The sequence below is a fragment of the Triturus cristatus genome, chromosome 8 (assembly GCF_964204655.1).
Source record: "Triturus cristatus chromosome 8, aTriCri1.1, whole genome shotgun sequence".
NCBI classification, from domain to species: domain Eukaryota; kingdom Metazoa; phylum Chordata; class Amphibia; order Caudata; family Salamandridae; genus Triturus; species Triturus cristatus.
Genome location: NC_140591.1, coordinates 404,199,424 through 404,224,316, shown reverse-complemented (window position 1 = coordinate 404,224,316; position 24,893 = coordinate 404,199,424). Strand labels below are relative to the sequence as shown.

The 24,893-nt window shown below is 43.6% G+C and overlaps 1 protein-coding gene across 2 annotated transcripts in view; it reads right to left on the bottom strand.

Annotated features, from left to right (window-relative positions):
- The window catches only part of DHRS12 (dehydrogenase/reductase 12), a 75,411-nt gene that overhangs the window by 22,863 nt on the left and 27,655 nt on the right, over nt 1–24,893 (bottom strand). For both annotated transcript variants that reach the window (XR_014967718.1, XM_085621795.1), the window contains exons 4-7: nt 14,489–14,581; nt 8,499–8,580; nt 6,385–6,446; nt 6,098–6,202 (exon numbers count right to left, since the gene is read on the bottom strand). Coding sequence is in view for 1 of the 2 variants with exons in the window: in XM_085621795.1 (XP_085477921.1) it covers nt 6,098–6,202; nt 6,385–6,446; nt 8,499–8,580; nt 14,489–14,581 (342 nt within the window). In the remaining variant the exon portion in view is untranslated. The remainder of the gene's footprint in view (nt 1–6,097; nt 6,203–6,384; nt 6,447–8,498; nt 8,581–14,488; nt 14,582–24,893) is intronic.

Below are 24,893 nucleotides of genomic sequence, written 5' to 3'. Positions count from 1 at the left end.
CATCAGAAGTAGGCCATGGTTGCTATTTCCGTGCTGGTGCCGAAAAAGGGCGGAGGCCGCAGGACCTGTGCCCTCTCAACTACCTCCTGCAAAACAAAATATTGAAGATGCTCACTTTGACTCCGGTACTTTCTGCCGTTGGCCCTGGAGTCTGAATGGTACCGCTGGACTTGCAGGGAGCCTACCTCCAGGTCCCCTTCCTGCCTGCCCACAGGCATTACCTGCGGTTTAAGGTAGGGCAAGAGCGTTATCAGTTCGCTGTGGTACCCTTTGACCTTACCAGTGCTCCTCAAGTGTTCACTAATGTGATGGCTATGGTTGAAGAACATCTACGGAGATGGGAGTTGCACTCCTCATCTATCCTGATGACTAGCTGTTGAAGGCAGGATAACCCCAGGCAGTTGTCTCCCACCTCCAGACTACGTACGGCAGATCTCCTGCATTCACTATGGTTCACTACCAACGTGCCGAAGTCATACCTGACTCTCTCTCAGATGCTTTCTTTCATTGAAGAAATTCTGGATATGGTGCAATTTCGGGGATATCCTCCAGAACAGCAAGCCCAGGTTCTTCGGTCTAGGATTCTGATGTGTCAGTCGCTATCCTGGATTTTTGTGAGACGGACTCCGAGGCTGCTGGGTCTCACAGCTTCCTGCATCCTGCTGATAATACATGCCCGTTGGGATATGCAGGCTCTGCAGTGGGATATGAAGTTCCAGTGGGTACAGCATCAGGAGAATCTCTTGACCTGGTCCCGATATATGAGGGAATTTCAAAAGATTTGCAGTGGTGGCACATGGACTGCTGCTGGATCAGCGGAAGACCCCTCTCTCTTCCCCACCCGTAGCTCACAGTAGTGAGAGATAGATGTCACTTCTGGGTTGGGGCTGCCATCTGTCTGGGGAAGCCTTGGGTCGCATATCAAAGGCAGCAGAGGTCTTAGAAGCCTCCTATCTTGATATGCGGATTTACTATCCTTCCTGGAGGAGGTGTAAACATTTCCTGCCAGAGAAGGCATTGTTTCTGACCTCGGAGAGTGTGGCTCTCACCTCCTAGAGGATCACAAACTCATCATCTGTGGTGGCAAGCTGGCCTCGGCCAGTCAGCCAGCCAGCATACTAGGGGGCTAGTATGGTTCAAGGGGGTACCTTTAAGGTACCCTCTGAGTGCATGTATTAGAACATCCATCACTGGAATCAGTGTGGGCTTATTAATATGAGGCGTTTGATACTAAACAACATATATTTCAGTGAATACATTATGTAAGTATGAAACACGTTTTGACCAGTGCATACCTTAAGATGGCTTCCCTGTTCACTTGTAATAGCTAGTAATAGAACTAGTCATTACAAGGGCATATCTGCTCATGCAGATATGTCCTCACATGTAATATAATGCACCCTGCCTAATGGCTGTAAAGCCTGCTGTAGGGGTGACTTACAAATATTACATGCAGTGTTAGGAGACATGCCACACAGATGTGTGCCATGTCATGTTTTCACTTTTTAGAGTGCCCTGTCATGCAGCCTGTAGTGGCAGTCTGTAAAAGTTTAGTGCTGGATCCCTTAGTACCTATGCCCTACGTCCCAGGGGTACCACTTACTAGGGACTTACAGAGGTGCTAAAGATCTGGCCAATTGGGGATCATTTGACCAGTTGCCTTGTTTTGGGTAAAGAACACCGGCACATGGTTAGCAGGTACCCAGTGGTCTTCGGACAAAGTTGCATCAATAAAAGGCAAAAAGTAGGGGGACTACCCAACAAAAACCCACTTTCCTACACTTCATGAGTAAAAATATTAAAGCAGAATTTAACAAACTAGATGTTGCTGTTATTTGTTTGCAGGAAATGCGTATCACATTTCAGAAAATCAGTTTTACAACAGTTGGGCTGTAGTCTTTTGGCTGCTCAGACTCAGCAAGTATCCATAACAGAGGCAGCAATGATGTGTCAAAATAATACTTACCAATATCTTACAGCTCAGGAGGACAACCGGGGCAATTGGGTTATAGTGAGAGTTTCTAAAGGTGGTATGCATCATCTACATTACATTTCCAACAGTCCTGGTATCTTTTCTCAATTAGTACTCAACCTACCAAACTGGCATTTTACTTCTTTAATAGACAAAACAAGTAAAAAAAGGAGGCAACAGAATGACAATAGCAGGTCTACTATTTTACAGATTATGGAGGTTTTGGGGTTGCTGACTCTTGGAGATCGGCAACAGGGAGTTTTGTACGCTATACCTATTAGCCATATCCACATCAACACTACTGAAGACTTTATGCTGTGCTTTAGTCTAGAGGTCTTATAGCACAGGAATTAATGAGAGTAAACCCCAAAACATTCTAACACCATAATCCTGTTTATACTGAATTACTAGGAGATATGGATTACTGAAACATTAACTCTTTGCACTGGACCCTTGACAGGTCCCTTCTTAATAACTGGGAATACAAACAATGGATGCTAGTTGTATTTAAAGAATATTGTTAGCTTTATCTAGGATGAGCCTCTTACATCATATGGAATACATAAAGTAGTTGTTTGTGGAAATACTTCCCTCTCCCTGCTCTTCCTACAATCTCTCAAGATCCCAGCAGGAGCAATACAATCTTAACACCCAGCTGATGAAATTAGAGATACAACATGCCCTTCTTCAATCTGGCGCTACACCTTCAGAAACGCATAGGAATCTGGTTGAGTTTATTATTAATTACCTATATTGTGACAGAAGACACTAGGGCAATTGTAAGAAGTTTAACAACAAAAAGGTCTAAGAAAGGTTAACGTACCAATGAAATGTGAAATAAAATTGCCATTGTGGTCAACATCCCGACAAGAGTTTGTAAGTGAACAACAAACGTTTGATGAAATTTAGATAAAATAAAACGGACTCAAAGTGGGGAATGTAATTAACATACTATCTTAAAGATCATATCCTGTGACAGTCCATCTTTCTAAAATACAGAAGTCACAAGGTGTAGGGTGATTATTTTGGAGGAAGAACCTTGGTATACATTTGGTTCAGCAATGACGGTTTGTTAATCTGGTGAGGGGATTGGATTCTTTACAGTGCTAGGTGGCATTGAAACATAAAGGATTTTAACTTTCTTTCGAATAGCTCAAAGGAGGTAACTGTTTGTAACACGGATGATAATGAGTTCCACAGCCTTGTGGCATTCCCCAAAGAATTGTTTAGCCATTTTAGATTTCTTGGTCTTTGGAATTTCATGAAGGAGGGGATCCATACTCCTTAGATGTCTTTGTACTCCTGAGATGAGTAGTTTCTAGCTAAGACCGCTAGGGGGACACTGCTCTGTGAGCAATGCAGGCTAGTTTTAATTTGGATCTTGCTTTGGTAGGAAGGCAGTTTGGTGAAAAAAAGAAGGGGAAAATGTGTTCACATTTCCTGGAGCCCAAACCCAGTCTGGCCGCCACATGAAGTGGTGTCTTGATGAAGGGCCAAGTAGATTTAAAGAATACCAGAATTCTGTCTCAAGAGGACTAGGGCCTGTGTGATTCTTTTGAAGTTTGATCTGGGAAATATTGTTAGATTCCTTTTAGATGTGATGACTTGGGTTTGCAAATTCAATTGTTTGCCACCCAGAATCCCAGCATATAATGTTCGGAGTGGTGTTCAGAAGTGGGACATCTTTGGGACATGTATTTATATAGTTGACATAATTAGGGGGTGAGATGAGGAGAATTCTGTTTCCACTGAGTTGAGTTTCAAGTGATGGGCAGTGGTCTAAGCGTGGATCTTATTTAAGGTTTCTGATAGATTTCCTGTATCTTCTGGAGAGCAGATATTTAGGTGTAGCTGTGTATCATCTGCATAGATTTGGTAGCTGATGTTGGATAGACTCAGAAGGCAGCCTAACAGTTCCATGTAATTGCTGAAAAGAGTGGCAGACAGTATTGAACATTAGGGAACTCCTTGGTGCAGGTATGAATTTTCAGAGACGTAGCTGATGATCTTGATTTATTAGGCATGATTTTCCAGATATTACATCAACCAATTGGAGTACTACACTGTTGATGTACATCCTATCCTTGAGGATAGTCAGACAAGAGCAACAATTTACTGGCATGTCTAGGACCAGAAGACCCAATCCATCTTTGTCCAGGGTTCAATTATCTTCAGAGTGGCCATTTCTGTGATGCAGCAAACAAGAAATTGGATTGGTGCTCATTTACATTTATGAAGCATTTAAGCCACCGATTAATACAGCATTCTGACAATTTCACTAAGAACAGAAGTTTTTTTTTAAAGGGGGCAAAAGCAGTTTAAATCTTCCAGGTCAAAGCCCTGTTTTTTTTTCTTAAATAACAGAGTGACTTGAATCATATTGAGTCATGGACTATTCCTTAGGTCAAGATGAGTTGATGATAGATATTCAACCAGAATGCAGTTTTTGAACCTTGGATTCTTTTTCATAAGGGTGGAGGCAATAGGTTCCCCAAGTGTAGGAGGATGGAATGATTTTCTTGATGATGTTAAAAAGGTCCAGAATGTCCACTTCTTCAAATGCACTCCAATCTTTTTCCAATGTTCTGGTAAGCATAAAGATTTTTGGAGCATCAGGGGAATATTCTAGGGAGCATTCTAGATTTTTGTTTTTTATTCTTGGGAAGACTTGAGAATATTTAGCATTTTTCTTGGGCAATGCAGCCAGGGTCTACTCTATCCCACTCAAAGTATACAAGCTATTTTTTGTGGTTGTTTCACTCCAGGTTGCCCTTCCCATTAGATGTTGATCTTGGTATTCCCAAAAAAGTGAAAGGACCTGAAGTTGTGTGGGTCATATAGACGCATATTGCTAATAAATGCAGATGTGAAGATAGTCTTCAAATTGATAGCAAAGTGGTTAGCCAGTGTGATAACCACATTATACTGGTTTGTCCCAAACAAAATTTGTTTGTTCAGATGTGGAATAGAACTGTTACTATTAATACAACAATAGCCATCTTTGATACAGCGTCCAGTAAAGAGAAGCATGCAAAGATAGTCTAGAAGGATGCTGACAGGGAATTTGGCAAGGTATCATGGTCTTTTCTCACAAAGGTAATGAGCAAATTGGCTTTTGGTTTACTATATGTATTGGCATTATGCGTTCACTATTATTCAAAACCTTATGCAGGCAGTTTTCATTGGCCTAGTTAGGAGGGACAACGGCATAAGGCAGGGGTTCCGATTGTTGTCTTTGCCCTATAGTTAGAACTATTCCTGGCAAATATAGAGATTAATACACATATTGTGCTCCTGTAAAAAAAATTGGCAAAGATAGCAGATTATGTAGATATACAGCTATTTTCTCAGAAGTAGCATTTTTAGTAAAGAGAGAAGTTAGCTAATTATGGGAATTTTCAAGTTCTCTCTTAAATGGACTAAAAACCCAGATAATGAACCAAGCTTGACAAAAGGATAGTGAGCTCAATGGTATACTTGGAGGTAGCAATATCCCCTAAAGTTAATGATATACTTAACCTGGACTACATAGCACTTTACAAGAATACATACAAGCTAATGCGCGAGTAGAATCAACTCTAATGATATTAGTAATTCCTACTGTCCTTCGGTGTATGAGCACCGCCAGACTTTAAATTGTATTATTGAGAAGCAAAGGATACAAGAGTAGCAGAGCTGATATGTGGCACAACAGATGAAGGTTCCATGTTTGTACGAAGATTTGTACAAAGATGGTGCTCAGACTTAGAAAGTGGAACCTTCCTATTTTCAAAAGATTTGATTTAAGTCTTTACGCTCCTTTTTAACACTGTAGAGGTCATGGTTTAAACTTGTTAATAACCTACATATAAATATATACTAACCATAATGTGAGATTCCCCCTTTGCCAGAGTTTAACGATTTCAGTTATTATTGGTGTAACAAAATCTTGCATACTACTGAACCGCTGTTTCAGAATAAAACTCAACATACATTTGATGAGATTCAGAAGAGATGGTGAATACAAACACACCTTTTTCAAATATATGCAAATCTAGCAGCACTCGAAATACAAAGAAGCTTTCTAGATACATGTAGGTGTTACAAATAAGGGCACTGCAATCTCCATGTACCGTTTCAACAAACCTTGTTTTGAGCATAAGCCATGGTCCCTTCGAATGCCTTCTTTTCAAACTGTAGGTCAGAGACATCTAATTTTTGAACCAGCATCCCTCCAGATGACACATTCACCTGCATCATATTGAAAAGAATAATTATAAATAAGATTGTGACTTAATGACATTCAAGATCAGGTGTTTGCCAGCCACTTAACCCAGAGTATTTGCTTCAAGAAAGTGTTTTCCAAACATTCCTACTAAAGAAACAGTGATTCAAAGCCGTAGCAAGCACAATACAAAGATGTCTGCACTCACCACTCGTGGATCCTCTGCTTCCTCCAGGACAGGTATTAATGCAGTTGTAAGAATGTACATTCCTTAAAACAGACAAAGAAATATTTGAGCACAGTAATGTAAACTGTTATATGATGTCACCCTACAGGTGAAAGTACATACAATCCACTCATCTGCATTTGTTAGGGTTCATAGTAATGGACATCAAAAGAAAATATATTTTTAACAGGACATTCAAATGCAGAATCTCTTTGACCAATGACATTATCACTGTATGGTGAAGCGATTAAGCAAAGCACTAACACAACATATGCATCAACCGTGTGTTAAGGTAAGGGGTGCTTTTATCATGCAAGGTGTTTTGCACCAAGTTATGTGCATCCTAGGACTATGAAATATATTCCAAGTATTTATGAAATACAGGTGTAACTGTCACTTTAAATATTGTAAAAGAAATATGTAACACCTGGGCATGTCATTAGTCTGAACTGGATTATGTCACACAGATATGGATGCATCTCAGACTAGCACAATAGTTAGAAATTAAATCATCCGATTTGTTCAGATCTGAGGTGAGATCATTGTAACCGGTTCTCAATCTATGACAACTTCTGATGGTTGCCACTCTCAGTGAAAGTTATCGAAATTAATTTTTTTAAGCAGCACAAACTACTTTAAGGAAATCTGGTTGCTTACATTTTTTTTTATAATACGTTTTTAATACAGAAAAGAAATTAATGGGTCACGAACCCAGTGATTGTGTCAATTGTAGTTGGTCGCTCATTATGACCTGTCCAGTCAATAACGATTAGGCAAGGTGGCCATGACTCACTACGATTCCATATTGTGTGAACAGATCAGACCATAGTAATGTCCACAAAATAAGTTGCTGCTCACAAAAGGTCGATGAACAATTTGAAATTGAATTTTTAGGACAACTGGCCATATTTTAGGACTATTGTCTTCACTGAGGAGGCTCCTTCCATCTTCTTTATTATTCTTCCTGGTAGACCAGGCACCAACCATTGACATCACAGCTTTTATGCAATGAACCGTCTGATTTACAGTCCCTTCTGTCCCACCATCCATTGTTTGTTTTTCTCTATAAGGGTCATGAGTATGCCTACAACTCATGTGCCAACATTTAACAATTGGTACAGCCCAGAGCAGCAGGCTATTATGCAATAATAAACAAGGTCTTTAGCACCACATGGTGGTATTGTCACTTCGTCCGGTGTATTTCCCAACTTGATCTTTGAGTAATGCAAATAAAGATTAATAAAACATGTCAACAACAATTCAGTATTTGCTACAAGCAAAATCTGAACTAATTGTTCAGAGGAGAAAATACTCTGACAGGAGAGGAATCCCACAGATCAGCATCTGTGCACCTTTCATGCCGGCAAGATGACCGAGTAACTTAAATGTTCGCTGCTTACATCTGTTGATAATTCATGTCACCCGTATGAATCCAGGCAAGGCCAATTCAGCCTTCCATCATTCAGAGTTTCATAAACTGAGGACCATTAACTTGGGTAATAGTAACATCTGTTATATGAGGTGGAAAAAGTCTGGTGTCACTTTCATAGTATCATATTATTGCTGTACAATAAAACTGCCGAGCTTCAAGTCAGCGTCTATTAACAGACACATTTTTATTTCATTTTCAAGAGTCAACCAGCTGGACAGATGGAATGTCTGCTGAAGAATTTAGATCTAAATATAGTATCCATTCTGCTGAAAATTTCCATCACATCTGTTTAAAATCCATTAAATGAAATGACGGTCAATCTCTCGAAACCACAATTGCCCTACAAGAGTTGAGAGACTGGGTTTAAACCACAGTCAGCCACAATTAACATGAAGCAGCAACTGAAGAGTTTGGCCTGGACTCCCCTGCATAATGGCAAGCTGCCAAAGAAGTACTCCCATGCCAGTAACATCCACGTTATGCAGGGTACAATGTCATTTTCGGAGTTTAATGGATTTCTAAATTCCGCCAGCAGGAAACAATATTATTAGGCACTTTTTTTTAATTGGAAACAGAAATTCAGCTCAGAATATGACTGGTGTTCGCAGTGGCTACTTTACTCGGGTCAGGGGACGTTCAGTTTTTATAAATGTGCTTTAATTACCCAATGTGTTTGTAGCAAAATTCTTTTCAAGACCTTCTTCCGTTAGTTCTCTTTGGTTCACCATGCAGCCAGCATTATTTATCTGTCAAATGAAAGTATATACAATTATTACTGAAGGTTCAGTGCGATAAAAAATGGAAACCTGCTAACTGATAGACTTATCTGGAGGATGCAAGTGCCAGTTCTAACCACATAAAAATGAAAAACAATAAGGGGTTTAAAATTATGCCTGTTTAAGTACCAGAATCACAGGTTTAGGTATCTATCACAAAGAAAAGCAATTTCATCACCGAGGCTTGTAGAAAATCAATTATCGTCAATAAATGCATGTAGATGTCATACTTCTGAAACAGGAAAGAGAATGCTTCTGCCTTTTACATCTATTCCAATAATAAAGGCAAATTATTTTTAGTGGAACTGGATGTCAGTTCCAATTATCATTCACGTTTGGGCAACTAGCTTCCTGACTTAGTAGTATTGATTTCGGTGTCCACTTCTGCAACAAAAAGACACACAAATGATGAACGGAATGTGGAACAAATCAAACAATCCCCTCCAGTCAAGAGATCTGGATTAAATCCATTGTTCTTTAGCTCACTTCGCCACCCCAGTTTGGACCCAGCCTTATGCAATTCAGTCTTGACCCTGCTCCTCGTGGGAACAGCCCAGCCCGAACTGCAAAGCCAGGTCCTCCCTGGACCAGAAACAAACAATCGTCAACATTTCTGAAGAAAAACACAGATCCCAGGCTTCAAGTATCTTGTTTTTGGGCAAGCTCCATGAAGTTGTTGTAACAAATTAAAGTCAATAAAGATTTGCCATTACACTGGGCTACGCCAATGCATCTTTAACAAATCTATATCTTTTCAAGTGAATTACGTGGGTGAGAAACAAATTGCATATTTTAGTGGAATAACTTCAAGATTACTGAAACCTTGAGATGTTGATGAATTAGTGACATCAGATTTTCCCTGCTTCCTCGCCCTCCTCAAATACCATCCGAGGTATGTGGAAGGTCAAGTGAAATGGATGCCCAGATATGGTTCTGACATCTACTCTGAACACTTCATTTATCCCTGCCTCATTTGGCACCTAATTGTTGGCCCCAGCACTTATCACAGTTCACCATATGGTGGTGATATCTGTCTAATTTTGGAATGAGCACAACAGTTGTTTAATACTTCTACATACATTAACAATGACTAACGCCTGTCGCACAAGCCATTGTTATAATTTGGTTGACCTGGAATGGTCTGAATTGCAGAGGCAGTGGATGAAGCCTCCTGGCTGGGCCCTAGCAAGTTTTTTTTTTTTTTTAAACAAATTAAGCACTGAGAATAGGCAGACGTTTTTAAATGTTGTCCAGGTATGTTAGGGGCTTTTTTCTAATAGAAACGAGGTCTGACCTACTGTAGTAAAGCCATGGCCGATCCATGAGACAGGGAGGTATTATTTAGGTTCATATAGAAGGTTTCAACTGGAGTGTTGAGGGTAGAGGTTATAGTGAAGGGGGGTTTGTCATGACACTGTTTAACATTTCTGATTGTGTCAGTATTATAAATGAAAGGTTGGTGTCACAGATTTCCTGGACCCTTGTGTGGGAAGAGGGGGATCCTAGGAAGAGTTTACTTGTTATGCTTGAAGAAAGTGGAGAACTCACATTTTTTCAGTGGATTCGGTATTCCCCTCTTAAGAGAGGTATGTGAATGCATTTACTATCCTGAATAGCTTTGAAACATCCATTTGTAAATTGGGCAACCTACCATCTCTGATGAAGGTACATTTGGACTTGTAGATGAGTGGTTTGCATTTCTTACTTTGATTCTTCAAAGTCACTGTGGATGGACGGTTATGCCACAAGTGTCTTTTTTTTTTTTTTAACACAGATAGTTCTTTTATTTTGCGATTAATTAAAATCATTACAATTGGGCAAAAAAACAAGAGGAAAAAAAGGAAATTCTTGGTACTTGGGAGTGTGAGTACCGATCTCCCTAACTCTGTCGGTCAACCAATGAAGGTAAAGAAACTTTTTTTGAATTGTCCTGCACCGCTTTTCTTTCCTCTTTTCGTTTAGAAGTCATAATATGACATCCCTAATTCAGGATTTATTCCGTTCCTCATTTTAGTCTATTCCCCTCTGGGATTTTTCATTCTGTTCTTACACCTAACCTTACCATCCCCTCCCCCCATCCTTGCCCCTTGGTTTTTTCCCCCTTGTACAGCACCGCTTGAATCATTCAACCCGGTCCTGATGATGATCCGATACAAACCGGATCGAAACGCCGTCGACCTGTCAGCTTAATTGATGGCACAACATTACTTTATGGTTCTATGAATAATTGAAAAATCATTTGTACTGTGTAAAAACTGAGATTAGAACCACGGTTTTTACTCACTTGCTCTCCACTTCGCGCCGTCCCCTGCTGATCTCACTTTGTCACTTGCGTCGCTAGTCCTGGTGTCACTCACACTCCCAAGTACAATTTTGGGTTGCTTATATGCTAATTAAATTGGTTTGCAGTGCTGATACAACTGTAATCTTAATTTGTCTAATTTCCGTTGTTTGTCTTTTTGTGTCAACTGTATTGAATACAAGACATTTTTTGAAAAAATCATTCTTGCTTAAATGTAATTTTGTTTGAGAGTCTCTCCTTCCTTGATTGTAATGCTTTCTGCATGCACCTTTAACTGTCTTTTTAAATGATACCGTTGGGACTGTTTGTTTTCCTTTACTTGCCTAGCTACCATGCGCATTTTCCTTCGCTATCCTCACACCACGTTCCATTGATATTGGTCTAGCTTGTTTTAGAAGCAGCTTTGACGTTACTTGCCCAGATAGCTTGTGCCTCCAAATCAATAAATAAAGTATTCAAATATCTATGCCGTACTGAGTGAAGAGAATGTATTACTCTCCATTTCGCATGATTTAGAGTGTCATTCTTTGCTTGCTTGGCTTTTAGGCAGTAGGCTAGGAATTTTGCATTCAAAATCAGATGTTGCGAAGTGAAGCAAGATTCTAGAAAGTTTTGAGCGTATGTGGTACAATCCGGAAGGACAAAAATCCTCCTGTAACAGGAGACTTGCACTCTATTCAGCCAGTTTGCCAACTTGACTCTAAATATCAGAGCCAAATACGAAGTTGTTGGTAATCGCTTGCTATCACCTTTAAGAGTTTGCCACCGCCTATTGAGCAAACATATGTGGAGAAATGCAACCCCTGCTTTCCATCCATGCCCCCAAATATTTGTAGGAGTCCACAGTCTCAATTGCACTCCCCTGGATATACCACGCTCCTCTTTTTATGCGTCTATGAGCGATGATCATAACATTCATCTTTGCGACATTGATCTTTAGGCTATTGGCATCACAATAAGTAGCAAGTAAGTTAAAGAGTCTCTGTAGATCTATCTGCATCTGGTCAAGGGGCACCTTACCATCTGCATACTAAAGTGCCTGGATTCTAAGCCCAGCTGCCTTTGGTAGGAACAACCTCACCTTTAAATTTTTTTATTTTAGGTCGACCAGATAAAGATTGAACAGTAGTGGGGCCAGTGTGCAGCCCTGCTTTAAGCCTTTATTGGTCATGATTTTTGTTGTTGTGGGCCATCCAGAGCTCATTTTGATCTTTACCCAGGTACTGGTGTACCGCGATACAAATGCCATTGGTAAGTGGGGTGGAATACCCCAGTCACTTAATCTTGTCAAAAGTTTCTCTCCTGAGACACTATCAAAGGCTGTTTTGAAGTCAATGAAGCCTACGTATAGGGCCTTGTTCTTTGTCGCCATTGTCTCTTCAATCTCCTTTTTAAAGACTCTGTGTACAGATTCACAGGTCTGTTGACTTCTTAAACAGGAGGGAGGGTCTCCAAGGATTAGGCTACATGAACAGTTAAGGAGATAGGATCAAAGTTAAGGTTTCAAATCCACTTTGTGGTCTTTTTTGTTTAGCCTAAGGTTCAGAAAAACCAATCAGCAGGGATCAGTGTCTCAGCTTTGAGTTTATATTTTCTAGCAATTAAGAGGTCTAGAATGGTGTGTTTCATGTGGGTGGGAATCCAATTCACTTGCATGTGGTTATTTATAAAAATGAAGAAAGCTGTGACACAGTTCAAACCTTTGGACCTCACCAATGTAGCTGAAAGTCTCTGTGAAAGTTGTTGTATCCGAGTCATTCACTTTATTAGTTGTGAATTCAGAGAGGTGCTCTAAAAATGTGTTGTCAGCGTGCGGATAATAGATGATATGCTGTTTAGTAGCGGCTTGGTTACGGAGTACGATACAATATTACCTTCTATTTAAGGGCAGGGTGTGCCAGAGGCTAAGGTGCAAACAGGGAGAGTGATGCTGCAGTATAGGTGTATTTCAGGTAGAGAGTGGGTGTTTGGATACATTACAACTGTATTTCAGCAGTGGTTAAAGAGTGCAAAGAAGTCAATGGTTTGGGAAAACTGAGTAAGAGTTAGGGAAGTTCTTGTGATGATTACTGCCTTTTGTTTTTGTAGAGTCATGAGAAGGACTCCTTTTTAGCAGTTCTTACACAATATTTACAGTGTCTTCGGAGATGGCAGGTTGAGGACAGAGGGTGAGACTGTAAAAGGAAGTGTAAGGGAAAGATCTCAAAAAGAAGAATGAGTGCATGTGCCCTGTGCGAGTATTTACATACCACATACATATGTACATACTTGCAGCAGAGAACTTTCTTGTAGAAAAGAAGGGTTATAGAAGATTAAATCATTTGCAGATGGGCCATAATCTTGCCACTATTGAAGATAAAGACTAGTTACACTGACTTTGATGAGACCGTGAAAAGAAATGGACATTTTCCGTCCTTATGGAATTTTAACATTTTGAGAAATCGTAGGTGCTTTCAGAATAGTACACTGAAACTATAAAGCTTCAGAGATGGCTGCTGAACTAACAGGTAGATGATGCCTTGATTACTATCATCATAGAACACATTTCATATGACAGACGCCAAAAAGTCCTTAACAATGTGCAAAATTACATCTAAAATGCTGAATATGCAGTTCATCACACTGAAGTATCATTTCCAGCCATAATTTAAAAAACACTTTTTCAAGATATAAAACTCCAAGAGCATTCCAGGATTTAGAATTCTTTATGTCCACTTCTTAAATGTTTGTTTGGGAAGAGTTGTAGTAGAAATGGGGTGAAATCACGGATCTTTACACACTGCTTCCACAATGTGAGCCAATAGCTTTCTCAGTTTCCTGGAGTTGAGGAGATGAAGGTCAGCTCTAGGGCAATGGTTCAAGGATTTCCAAAGTCTAATGTTCTGGATGACCAAAGATGTACCGCCATTATTCCATTGCATGAAGAACTGTTGGGTAGATAAACATGATGCTCAACTTCATCAGGAGTTGGTTTCAAGGTGTATTTCAAAAGATGGCATTCCTAAAGGTTTAGGCACATTATTATTTTGTAGCATGTTTTCACTTTTTTTTTTTAGGCAGGCCAATCACTCCAATACAAGTGCCCTTGTCAGCGGCACTATCGTCAGCGTATAGTACAGGGAGTACTTATCTGAGCATAGACAATTCTAATTTAACATCCTGAACAATGCAGTGCTCCTGGGTGTTGTCTGCATCCATTAGAAAGTGAAGCTATGAGGGCTGTGATGTGTGTGCCCTGAAGAGCATGTCATAATTGAACACTAGGAGCGAAAGGCTGGATCTCTGTGGGAGACTGCATGTGATGAATTACTAAGATACCTATTTAAAAAGAAGACTATGTTAATGCCCAGCCTAGTGTTTCTTTCTGAAATAGTGCTTTATGAAGCATCCTTTGATTGGTGTCATATGAATTATATACCTCTTTAAGATAGAATCTAGATAGATGCAAAAGAGTTGGTTCGTAGTTTGCAGATGAAGATTTTTTAATGTCTTATTTCTGAAAGCTAAGCTGTATTTAGAAATGCAAACATAATATAACAGAGGCAGAGATTGCATGCATACAACATGGCGACTTACCAGGACATTCAATCTGTGCTCAGCCTTGAACTGATCAGAAAATTCCCAGATGAATTTGGGATTGGACATGTCCAGAACATGCACAAACACATTCTATATGAAGAAAAAGAAGAACTGTTTTACAATACAAATAAAATACCTTGGTAAATCAATTTAGTGAAAAGAAAGTCTTTTATTAGAGAAAATGTGGATTTGCCTGAAGGGTACTCTGCATGCAATGCGGGTAGCAAGCATTAAGTTCCCATGATGAATTTCTGCATATCAAACGAAGGCTACAAAATTCTGCGATTAGACACAATAAATGTTCTGAAGGGATTCTGAAAAGTAGGCAGCAGAACACGATTCATATAGCTATTTATATTTCATTTAGGTCCACTCTATAACCTTTCACTTTTATGTTTAAGCACTTTCACCTGCTTTGCTGTGTTAGTGAGAAGAAGCTTTTCATGACAAAAGCACTCTGAGAAAGACAATGGATTAAAGCAATAATTTAAGATTCTTTTTAGGGAATAAAAACATGACTTTTGGAAATGGCATGCTCGCCATCATGAGTTCTCCTATTTAAAGGTGTTCTAAAAATAGATATTTGTAGTGCTGCATGTTTCACAAATGTCAAACCATTTCAAAACAAGCATTGGCATAGCCGATAGGTCTCGCCTTTGGGGCCTTATAAGTGTTTAGTTATCCAGCACAATATCCTTGGTGCACCAACATCAAGTGTTGCATGGCTAAACAATTATAAGGTCCCAAAGGCGAGACCTATTGGCTATGCCAAGGCTTGTTTTGAGTGAGTGGCTCGTGCAGGTATGCCACTGTGAGGTAGAGATGCTGCGAGTGCTTTTACAGGAGCCCCTGTGACATTGCGCCTCTTCAAATTGTATCTTGGGGTTGGTGTAATACTTCTAGCCCCTATTCCCGTCTTCTCACACCCAATGCATCCTTAAATGTCCCATGTACAGCCGGGGTTGACACTCCTATTACCCCTGCCCTCCAGTGACACTTTACCTGTCACGGGTGGTGGTGGTGGCCGTGGTGGTGGTGGTGGACATGGTGGTGGTGGTGGACATGGTGGTGGTGGTGGACATGGTGGTGGTGGTGGACGTGGTGGTGGTGGTGGACGTGGTGGTGGTGGTGGACGTGGTGGGGGACGTGGTGGTTGTCATGGACGTGGTGGTTGTCATGGACGTGGTGGTGGTCGTGGATGTGGTGGTCGTGGTGATGGTGGTGGTGGCCTTGGTGGTGGACGTGGTGGTAGTGGACGTGGTGGATGTGGTGGTGGACATGGTGGTGGTGGACGTGGTGGTGTAGGTGGTGGTGGACGATGTGGTGGTGGAAGTGGTGGTGGTGGAAGTGGTGGTGGTGGAAGTGGTGGTGGTGGAGCTGGTGGTGGTGGAGCTGGTGGTGGTGGTGGACCTGGTGGTAGTGGAAGTGGTGGCCGTGGTGGTGGTGGTAGACGTGGTGGTGGTGGTAGACATGGTAGTGGTGGACGTGGTAGTGGACCTGGTGGTGGTGGATGCGGTGTGGATGCGGTGGTGGTAGATGTGGTGGACATAGTGTTGGTGGTTGTGGTGGTGGTGGACGTAGTGGTGGTGGAGGACGTGGTGGAGGATGTGGTGGTGGTGGAGGACGTGGTGGTGGAGGACGTGGTGGTGGAGGACGTGGTGGTGCTGGACGTGGTGGTGGTGGACGTGGTGGTGGACACCGTGGTGGTGGAAGTGGACGACATGGTGGTGCGAGGACGTGGTGCTGGAGGACGTGGTGCTAGAGGACGCGGTGCTGGAGGACGCGGTGCTGGAGGACGCGGTGCTGGAGGACGCGGTGCTGGAGGACGCGGTGGTGGGGATGGTGATGGTGGACATGGTGGTGATGGTGGACATGGTGGTGGATGTGGTGCTAGAGGACGCGGTGGTTGAGGACGCGGTGGTGGACGTGGTGGTGGTGGTGGACACGGTGGTGGGGATGGTGGACGTGGTGGTGGATGTAGTAGTGGTGGTGGATATAGCAGTGGTGGTGGACATAGCAGTGGTGGTGGACATAGCAGTGGTGGTGGTGGTGGACGTGGCGATGGTGGTGGACGTGGCGATGGTGGTGGACGTGGCGATGGTGGTGGACGTGGCGATGGTGGTGGATGTGGCGATGGTGGTGGATGTGGCGATGGTGGTGGACGTGGTGGCAGTGGTAAACGTGGACGTGGTGGTGGTGGACGTGGATGTGGTGGACGTGGTGGTGGTGGTGGACGTGGTGGTGGATGTGGACGTGGTGGTGGACGTGGTGGTGGACGAGGTGGAGGACGAGGTGGAGGACGAGGTGGAGGACGAGGTGGAGGACATGGTGGTGGCGGACGTGATGGGGGCGGACGTGATGGTGGCGGACGTGATGGTGGTAAACGTGGGCATGGTGGACGTGGGCATGGTGGACGTGGTAGCGGAGGTCGTGGTGGTGGACATGGTGGATGTGGGGGTGGTGGACATGGGGGTGGTGGAGGACGTGGGGGTGGTGGAGGACATGGGGGTGGTGAAGGACGTGGGGGTGGTGAAGGACGTGGGGGTGGTGGACGTGGTGGTGGTGGACCTGGTGGTGGTGGACCTGGTGGTGGTGGACCTGGTGGTGGTGGACATGGAGGAGGTGGGGGTGGTGGACGTGGAGGTGGTGGATGTGGGGGTGGTGGACTTGGTGGTGAACGTGGTGGACATGGTTGTGGTGTACTTGGTGGTGGTGGTGGTGATGGACGTTGTGGTGGTGATGGACGTGGTGGCAGTGGTAAACGTGGACGTGGTGGTGGACGTGGTGGATGTGGTGGTGGTGGACGTGGTGGTGGTGGTGGACGTGGTGGACGTGGCGTGGTGGATGTGGACCTGGTGGTTGACAAGGTGGAGGTGGTAGTGGAGGACATGGTGGTGGCGGACGTGATGATGGTGGACGTGATGGTGGTGGACGTGGGCATGGTGGGCGTGGTGGACGTGGTAGCGGAGGTCGTGGTGGTGGACATGGTGGATGTGGGGGTGGTGGACGTGGGGGTGGTGGAGGACGTGGGGGTGGTCGAGGACGTGGGGGTGGGGGTGGTGGAGGACGGGGTGGTGGAGGACGTGGTGGACGTGGTGGATGTTATGGTGGTGGATGTGGTGGTGGACCTGGTGGTGGTGGACCTGGTGGTGGTGGACGTGGACGGCATGGTGGAGGGCGTGGTGGTGGTGGACGTGGTAGTGGACGTGGATGTGGTGGTGGTGGCGGACGTTTGGGTGGTGGTGGTGGACGTTGTGGTGGACATGGTGATGGTGGACGTGGAGGACGTGGGGGTGGTGGATGTGGAGGTGGTGGATGTGGACGTGGTGGACGTGGTGGACATGGTTGTGGTGGACTTGGTGGTGGTGGACGTGGTAGCAGAGGTCGTGGTGGTGGACATGGTGATGGTGGACGTAGTGGGGGTGGACGTGGTGGTGGACGTGGTGGTGGTGATGGACGTTGTGGTGGTGATGGACATGGTGGTGGTGATGGACATGGTGGTGGTGATGGACATGGTGGTGGTGATGGACGTGGTGATGGACGTGGTGGTGGACGTGGACGTGGTGGTGGACGTGGTGGTGGACGTGGTGGTGGTGATGGACGTGGTGGTGGTGATGGATGTGGTGGTGGACGTGGTGGTGGTGGACATGGTGGTGGTGGTGGTGGACGTGGTGGCAGTGGACGCAGTCATGGTGGATGTGGTGGTGGACGTGGTGGTGGTGGATGTTGTGGTGGACATGGTGTTGGTGGTGGATGTTGTGGTGGACATGGTGGTGGTAGTGGTGGACGTGGTGGTGGTGGAGGATAAGGTGGTGGTGGTGTTGGACATGGTGGTGGATGTTGTGGTGGTGGATGTGATGGTGGTGGACGTGGTGGCGGTGGACATGGTGGTGGTGGACATGGTGGTGGTGGACGTGGTGGTGGTGGACGTGGTGGTCAAATAGCTGGCACATTTGCAGTGAGGATCCATACAGCATGGTGATACAGGACATTTGCTTCAACAAAACTTTCACTGTATGAGTGAAATATCGGATGCTATTTAAAAAGACACATACAAATGAAACGCATTTCAAATATTTTGACTGTTTAAAAAATTAAGGGCTTTCACTTTTAATTTCCCCAAAGGGAATTGATTAAAAAGTGCTGTCAGTTTCAAAGTTAAATCTGGAAATCGGGGAGATGAGTCATCCACAAGATGACAAAACAAGGAATGCACATGAGATAGAGGGGGAGCAGGAGGTGAGCCCGGGAGTGGTGCTTGCGTGCGCAGTCTGCTCATTTTCAAGCACTGCACTCGTGCTTGTGGCGCGCCCCTGCTCGCTCCCGCAAGGTGGATGCCGCCACAAGCACGAGTGTGTGCTTGAAAGTGAACAGAGCGACGGCTAAAGGTGCTGCGTAGGCAAGACATAAACAAGGTCTCTTAGCAATTAACACATACAGCAAAAGATTCGTTTTATGGTGTAATGTACAGAGGAGAAAAATCCAGGCTCCTAAGGCTAATTTCCTCCACAAGTCGCCCATGGATGATTGTGGATTTCAAGGGGGGTCTCATGTGACTCACAGCAGGAATGGGAGTAGGCAGTGCAAGAGGCCATGCAAGGACCTTGCATGGAACTGCAGAATGTGCAAGCGCCTCACTTGATAGGCAGTGCAGAATTTGAGCAGTGTATGGCAATATTTTGGCAGCTTGGGGTCAGGGGGTTCTTGTCCAGTTGAAAGGGGCTGCCACTGTGCGGATATCCTGGCAGGGTTCTCCAAAATCGATCTGGAGTACCAGATCCATGCCAGATTTTAACTATATTTATCTACATGGGGATATGCTTATCTTAAAAATCTAGCTTGTATCCGGCCCTCAAGGACCGACTTTGGAGAGCCCTGAGCTACAGCAACTAACGGGAAGCTACAAGGGACGCTAGTGCTCATTTGGCTTTAAACTATTTGGAATAAAGACAACAGACCCCCCTGAAGATGGGCACTTCGGTGCATGACAGAGTGACAGAGTGATAATGGGCCTGTAAAAACACACATCTAGCAATCCTCCCAGTAACAGACTGTGGAGCGAACTAAACTGGACAAAGCTGCTGCAAAGACTGCTGGACTGTTCCCATGAGGCACAGGGTCAAGACTGATTTGCATATGGCTGGGTTCAAACTTGAATGGCATGGTGAGCAAAAAAAACGATGGATTTAGGCCCAGATCGCTGTACTGGGGTGAATGTATGACATTGTTCTGCATTCTGTCCATCAACTGTTGTTTTTGCAAAGATCGAGCCAATCCATGGGCAATCCACTAAACGAAAAGGCCCACTCACAGTTGAAAATGTATAGAGAACGTTTTTCACAACATTTTTCCACACTGTTCATTCACATTGGATACTTCGTCACATGTTAAAGTTGACGTGGAAAAGGCACGATGAGGAAAAACTAAACTTGCACAAATCTCAAAACTGCAGTCCAAAGACAGCAGAGATAGACAAATCTCACAGGTTCATTTGACAAATATGCTGCTAAGTTATTTAGAGCTCACAGAAACCAGCAGGATACACCGATCTCAGTCCTGCCAAGTATCACGCATCAGGCGTTAGACTAACGCATTTCAGTGTGGTACTCCGCATTACCGCACTGAAATGCATTGTCACGCTTATGCATGGTGTCTGTTACTGAAGCGCAGCCTGCCTAAAACTTAAGTGGGTCAGCTGGCAGCGTGCAGCCGATGGCTTGTGCGCTGCGCTACCAGGCTTGGGGCTCACAGCTGAGCTAAGGCTGCTCAGCGCTGGCAGGCAGGCTCACACTCCCTGCTAAGACTACGTTTGAATTGGCAGGACTGTGCTTCATTATTAATGTTCCTTGCGGCATGGCTCTCACTTGTCAGCCTGACGTCACCGGGCCCAGTCAGGCTGTGTGTTACACGTCGGAGCGCCGCCCGGAAAGTCACATCCTGCGTGCTGGTGTGGGAGGGATCTTACATGCTCAGTGCTCAGACAACAGTAGAGATCTCATAAAAAGCCCTAATGAATATAGGTTATGAAATGCCTCCGCACACATCATGACGTAACAGCCATATCAGTAACGGCCCTGTGACACACAGGCACTAAAATAAGCAAACATTCTTCCCTACTCCACATGAATTGTTGCTCATTTACAGTTTTAAATGGTTTTTAGAAATGCAACACAACCATGTTGTCCCCCAAAATTTTTTATTGTGAAATACACACTTTATTTTGGATAAATAAACTCAAACCCAGCAAAGTGAAGCCTGCAATTTCCATTGCCCCCAAAAACCCAGATTTGCATTTGTAGGAAAATACATGCGCAGTCACTAAACACCAGCTGGTCATGATCATCAAGCAATCACATGAATTACCGTCACACTAGAACGGCCTGCCTTTCATGCTCACTATTCATCACAAGCCAGGTACATCAATTATGTGGCGCGGACTGCCACCCCCATTTTGCCAGCGATAGCTCGCTGTATATAATGAATAGCCACAAAATTTCAAGAATGGACACCACTGGGTCTTGGTCAGAACGAATAAGAGTAGAGACACAATTAAAGCGAGGACACGGACAACATGTCAAGACTGAATAGCATTTAGTGAGGCATAGCAAGAGTATTTCCAAGAATGCTAACCATATGACGGGGAGGAGCCACTGGTATGTCATGGAAAACCAGAATTTTGTTAAAAACACTCAAACTAGGTCATGGATGACCCGCTATCCAGAATGTCATCATGGATTTCTAAAATATATTAAGGACAGGAAACTGTTATGCCAAGCAAAGCCAGAATATTGCCAAGCATGGCCACTATATGAAAACAAGCATTGGCATAGCCAATAGGTCTCGCCTTTGGGACCTTATAAGTGTTTAGCCATGCAACAGTTGCATAACTAAATACTTATAAGGTTCCAAAAGCGAGACCTATTGGCTATGCCAAGCGGCCGCGAAAGTGATCGCGATCAAACATCAAAGGGGCCGCGAAAGTGAAAGTAATCGCGGTAGAGCGCGGTGCGCGCGCCCGCGCACGTGCACTGTAGCTCTAGGCTGGCCTGGTAGCACTTTTTGGAGCCCTCTCAATAAGTCTCGCCAGACCAGCGCATGCACTGGGTCAGGCGAGACCTAAAAATGGGCTTCGATTATTCCAAGAACAGCTGGAATATTGAGAAAAAGGTTTGATGCATCAAAGAAGCCACTATAATGCCAGGGACCTTCACATTTTTAAGGATGAGCCAGTGTTACGCCAGGGAATTTCAGAATTTCCCCAGAACATGCCAAGGATGCTCAGATATTCGAGGAATACTCACTTTAGATTTTTATTTTCATGCCAGGTGTAGACAGAATATTGCCAAGAATATCCACAGTACGGCAACGAAGCGCCACTATCATGCTGGCTATAGCTAGAATGCGTACAATAATGCCCAGAGCAAGTCAGGAATGGCTACTATTAGGCCAGGGTGAGTCCCGTTGACCGGGCAAAGCTGCACCAGTGAGCATGAGCAGGAAAGTTGTGGCAGAAATGGTCTGAGCTCATGTCCTTAGGTTAGCAAATGGCTTCCTGCAGTGCTTCATTCGTTAAAGAATGCTGGTACATGGTGTGCTGCTCAGAAGCCTGTTTCTATTAAATGTAAGCTCACCGAATGCCAAGGCTAGTAGTCTTAAATCCACCTTATGCCGTGTTAATCAACCACCAAACGTTCTCTGCCCCGTATCCCACACCCACTCCTGCAGGTTCAGTTTTTCTCCTTTTGTGACGGATTTGGTGTTTTGCTCATCCTTTGTCTTCCTGATCTGTGCGATCTTCCTATAACTCGGAAAAAGAAGTTCCAGTCCCAGAAAAAAATTCCAGTGGCCCCACCGGCAATCACCAGCTCAAATTAAGCATTGGTTTCCTGACTGTTAGATTGAAAGTGCCGAGGCTCCCTTCCAGCATGCCCTAATGGACAAGCCGCCATAAATTACCAGAGGAAAAGAGAAGACCGATTCCATAGGGTTCTACTTTTGCAGATCAGACAATTGATTATTGTATATTTTTAAAGTGTTTATTTAAAAAAAAAAAAAAAAAAAAACCAATAAAAACAAATACAAGTGCATGGCACTATAAAAACATTCGAAAAGAGTTCCAGTGTATTTAAGGCACAGGAAGTTCAAAGACAGAAAGTACGGAGCATTTGTGTGTTGATTAACCAATTTATTGACTTTTTAGAAATTATTTAAAAAAAATAAAAAGTGTACTTTGAATTTGGAATCTGATCCAGGGTGTCTAGTTTTCATGTAATACTGGCTACCTACAATTCCCTACTAATGTGTAACTTGACAACTGTATTGCCATTCATCGTGGCTGAAAATATGTACATTTTTCAGGTTTCAGAACGAGTAATTAGCATAACGATGATTGTATAAGAAATGACATCACCTGACCTTTAGCCTGATCATGACATCACGGTAAATAGTTTACATATACTTGCATTCCTTTCTCCTGTGTTTTCTGTTCTTCCAGGTTTGTGTTTATAACTGAAAATCCTAAACTACAAATACGAGAATGCAGAAGTGGACACAGCAGCTCTCTACCTCAGCCGTTCCTCCTAGTTCTTTATCCATCTCCAGTCTGACACTTTCATCCCCTAATTTCACGCCTTTACTATCTACCGCTCTACTTTTCCATCCCCCTTCGTTGCTTGCATCCAAACAACTCCATGATACGCGGACGCAACTTTTCCAGTCCTAGAATTTCCTTACAGACAGTATTGCTCTCAGGTGTACCAGCACAACTAGTTTAACTGAACTGAACAAAGACAGCAACTCTTGGAGGACACCAATTTAGGTAAAGGAAACAATAGGACTGGAAGTAGTGTCCTTCTGACATGGAGTCAGATGTTGACGTTATGCTTTCTTGTCGCCATTTCATGTCCTCTCTTGGCATGGTACTACATCCTCAATGAGCAGAGCAGACCTCAGACTTTAGAGAAGAGGGCGAAAGACAACATTAAGGCTTTCCTGCAGCACGTAGCCTAGTGAGAGGGAATCAATGTCATAATTATTATTTGGAATCTTCATCCGACCCGGATACAAAGTGAGGGGAGCTACTCATATAGCTGGCCATACTTTAGATGGCATCTTCTCAAATAATCTGCGACTGTCAATCCTGAACGTCCTTCCTCTGGCATGGTCAGACCACTCGGCAGTTATATGTGAGATTACCCTGCCTGACCGCGTGGCCTCAAAACCTCTGAAAAAAAAACTCAGCTGCCAGAGCATGGAATAAGATAGACACAAGGGAATTACATCAACTACTTACATCAACCACGCCCTCGGTACCAAGAGATTTGGACGAGGCTTCCAGCTCCTACACTAACTGGCTAGCAGTTGCAGGGAACAAATTAGCACCTATAAAAAATCTCCGCCTTACCAGACAACAACCCTCTGCCCCCTGGTACTCTCCTGAACTCAGGGATCAGAAACTTGCGTACAAGCACTTGGAAAGAAAGTGGAGGGTGGGCTACAAGGATAAGGACAGAATGGACTACAAAACAAGCCTTGCAGTTTATAAACAGTTGCTTCAAAAAACAAAACAAGAGTATTTCACTGACAGAATCAACTTAGCAAAAACACTCTTCTAAAGAGCTTTTTAAAATAGTAAAAACCTTAGCCCATCCATGCTCCCCGGCTTCCTCAGCCAGCCAAGAGCTGTGTAATAAAATTGCTAAATGCTTTTTTGAGAAAGTGAATAACATCTTTGTCACCTTCTCCAATTCGACCCGTGAAACAACACAGAGCTAAGCAACAGATCAGTCGTAAATTAGATAGCCCACTTCTACTTAACTTTGCCCCTCTAACAGAACTAGACACCTGCAACCTATTACTGAAGATAAGGTCAGGCTCCCCTTTTGACCCATGCCCAAGCTCAGTAGTTATTTTAGCTGCAGAGCCAGTCTCAAGAATACTGACTTCTATCTTCAACACTATGTATTTAGATGTAACCTATATTAAAGTTGCACCACTTTCAAATCTATATATTTGTGAAATGAGTTCATATCAAGTCCTTCAGATAAATGAAATTCCTTCTTTTTATTCTTCTTTTTTCATTGAGCCACAGCCAACGCATTTCGTTCTGAAAACAGAACTTCTTCAGAGCATATGTACAATTTCCACAGTGCAGGTGTAGTATAAAGGTCAATTCAATTCGCCTTCAATTGGGTCATTCCTATATGCAATCATATGATTCCTGACTCATTTTCTTTATATTATTGCTCCTAAGTCAATTCACTTCTCAAATATAATGTCCTAATTTCATAGTCAATATCAAAAATATATCCTGTCTATGTTTTTATTGGACCCATCATCTGAAATACCATGCGCCCAACTCGGCGTCTCGTCTTTCAAAACTACCCGCGATAAAGAAAATGAG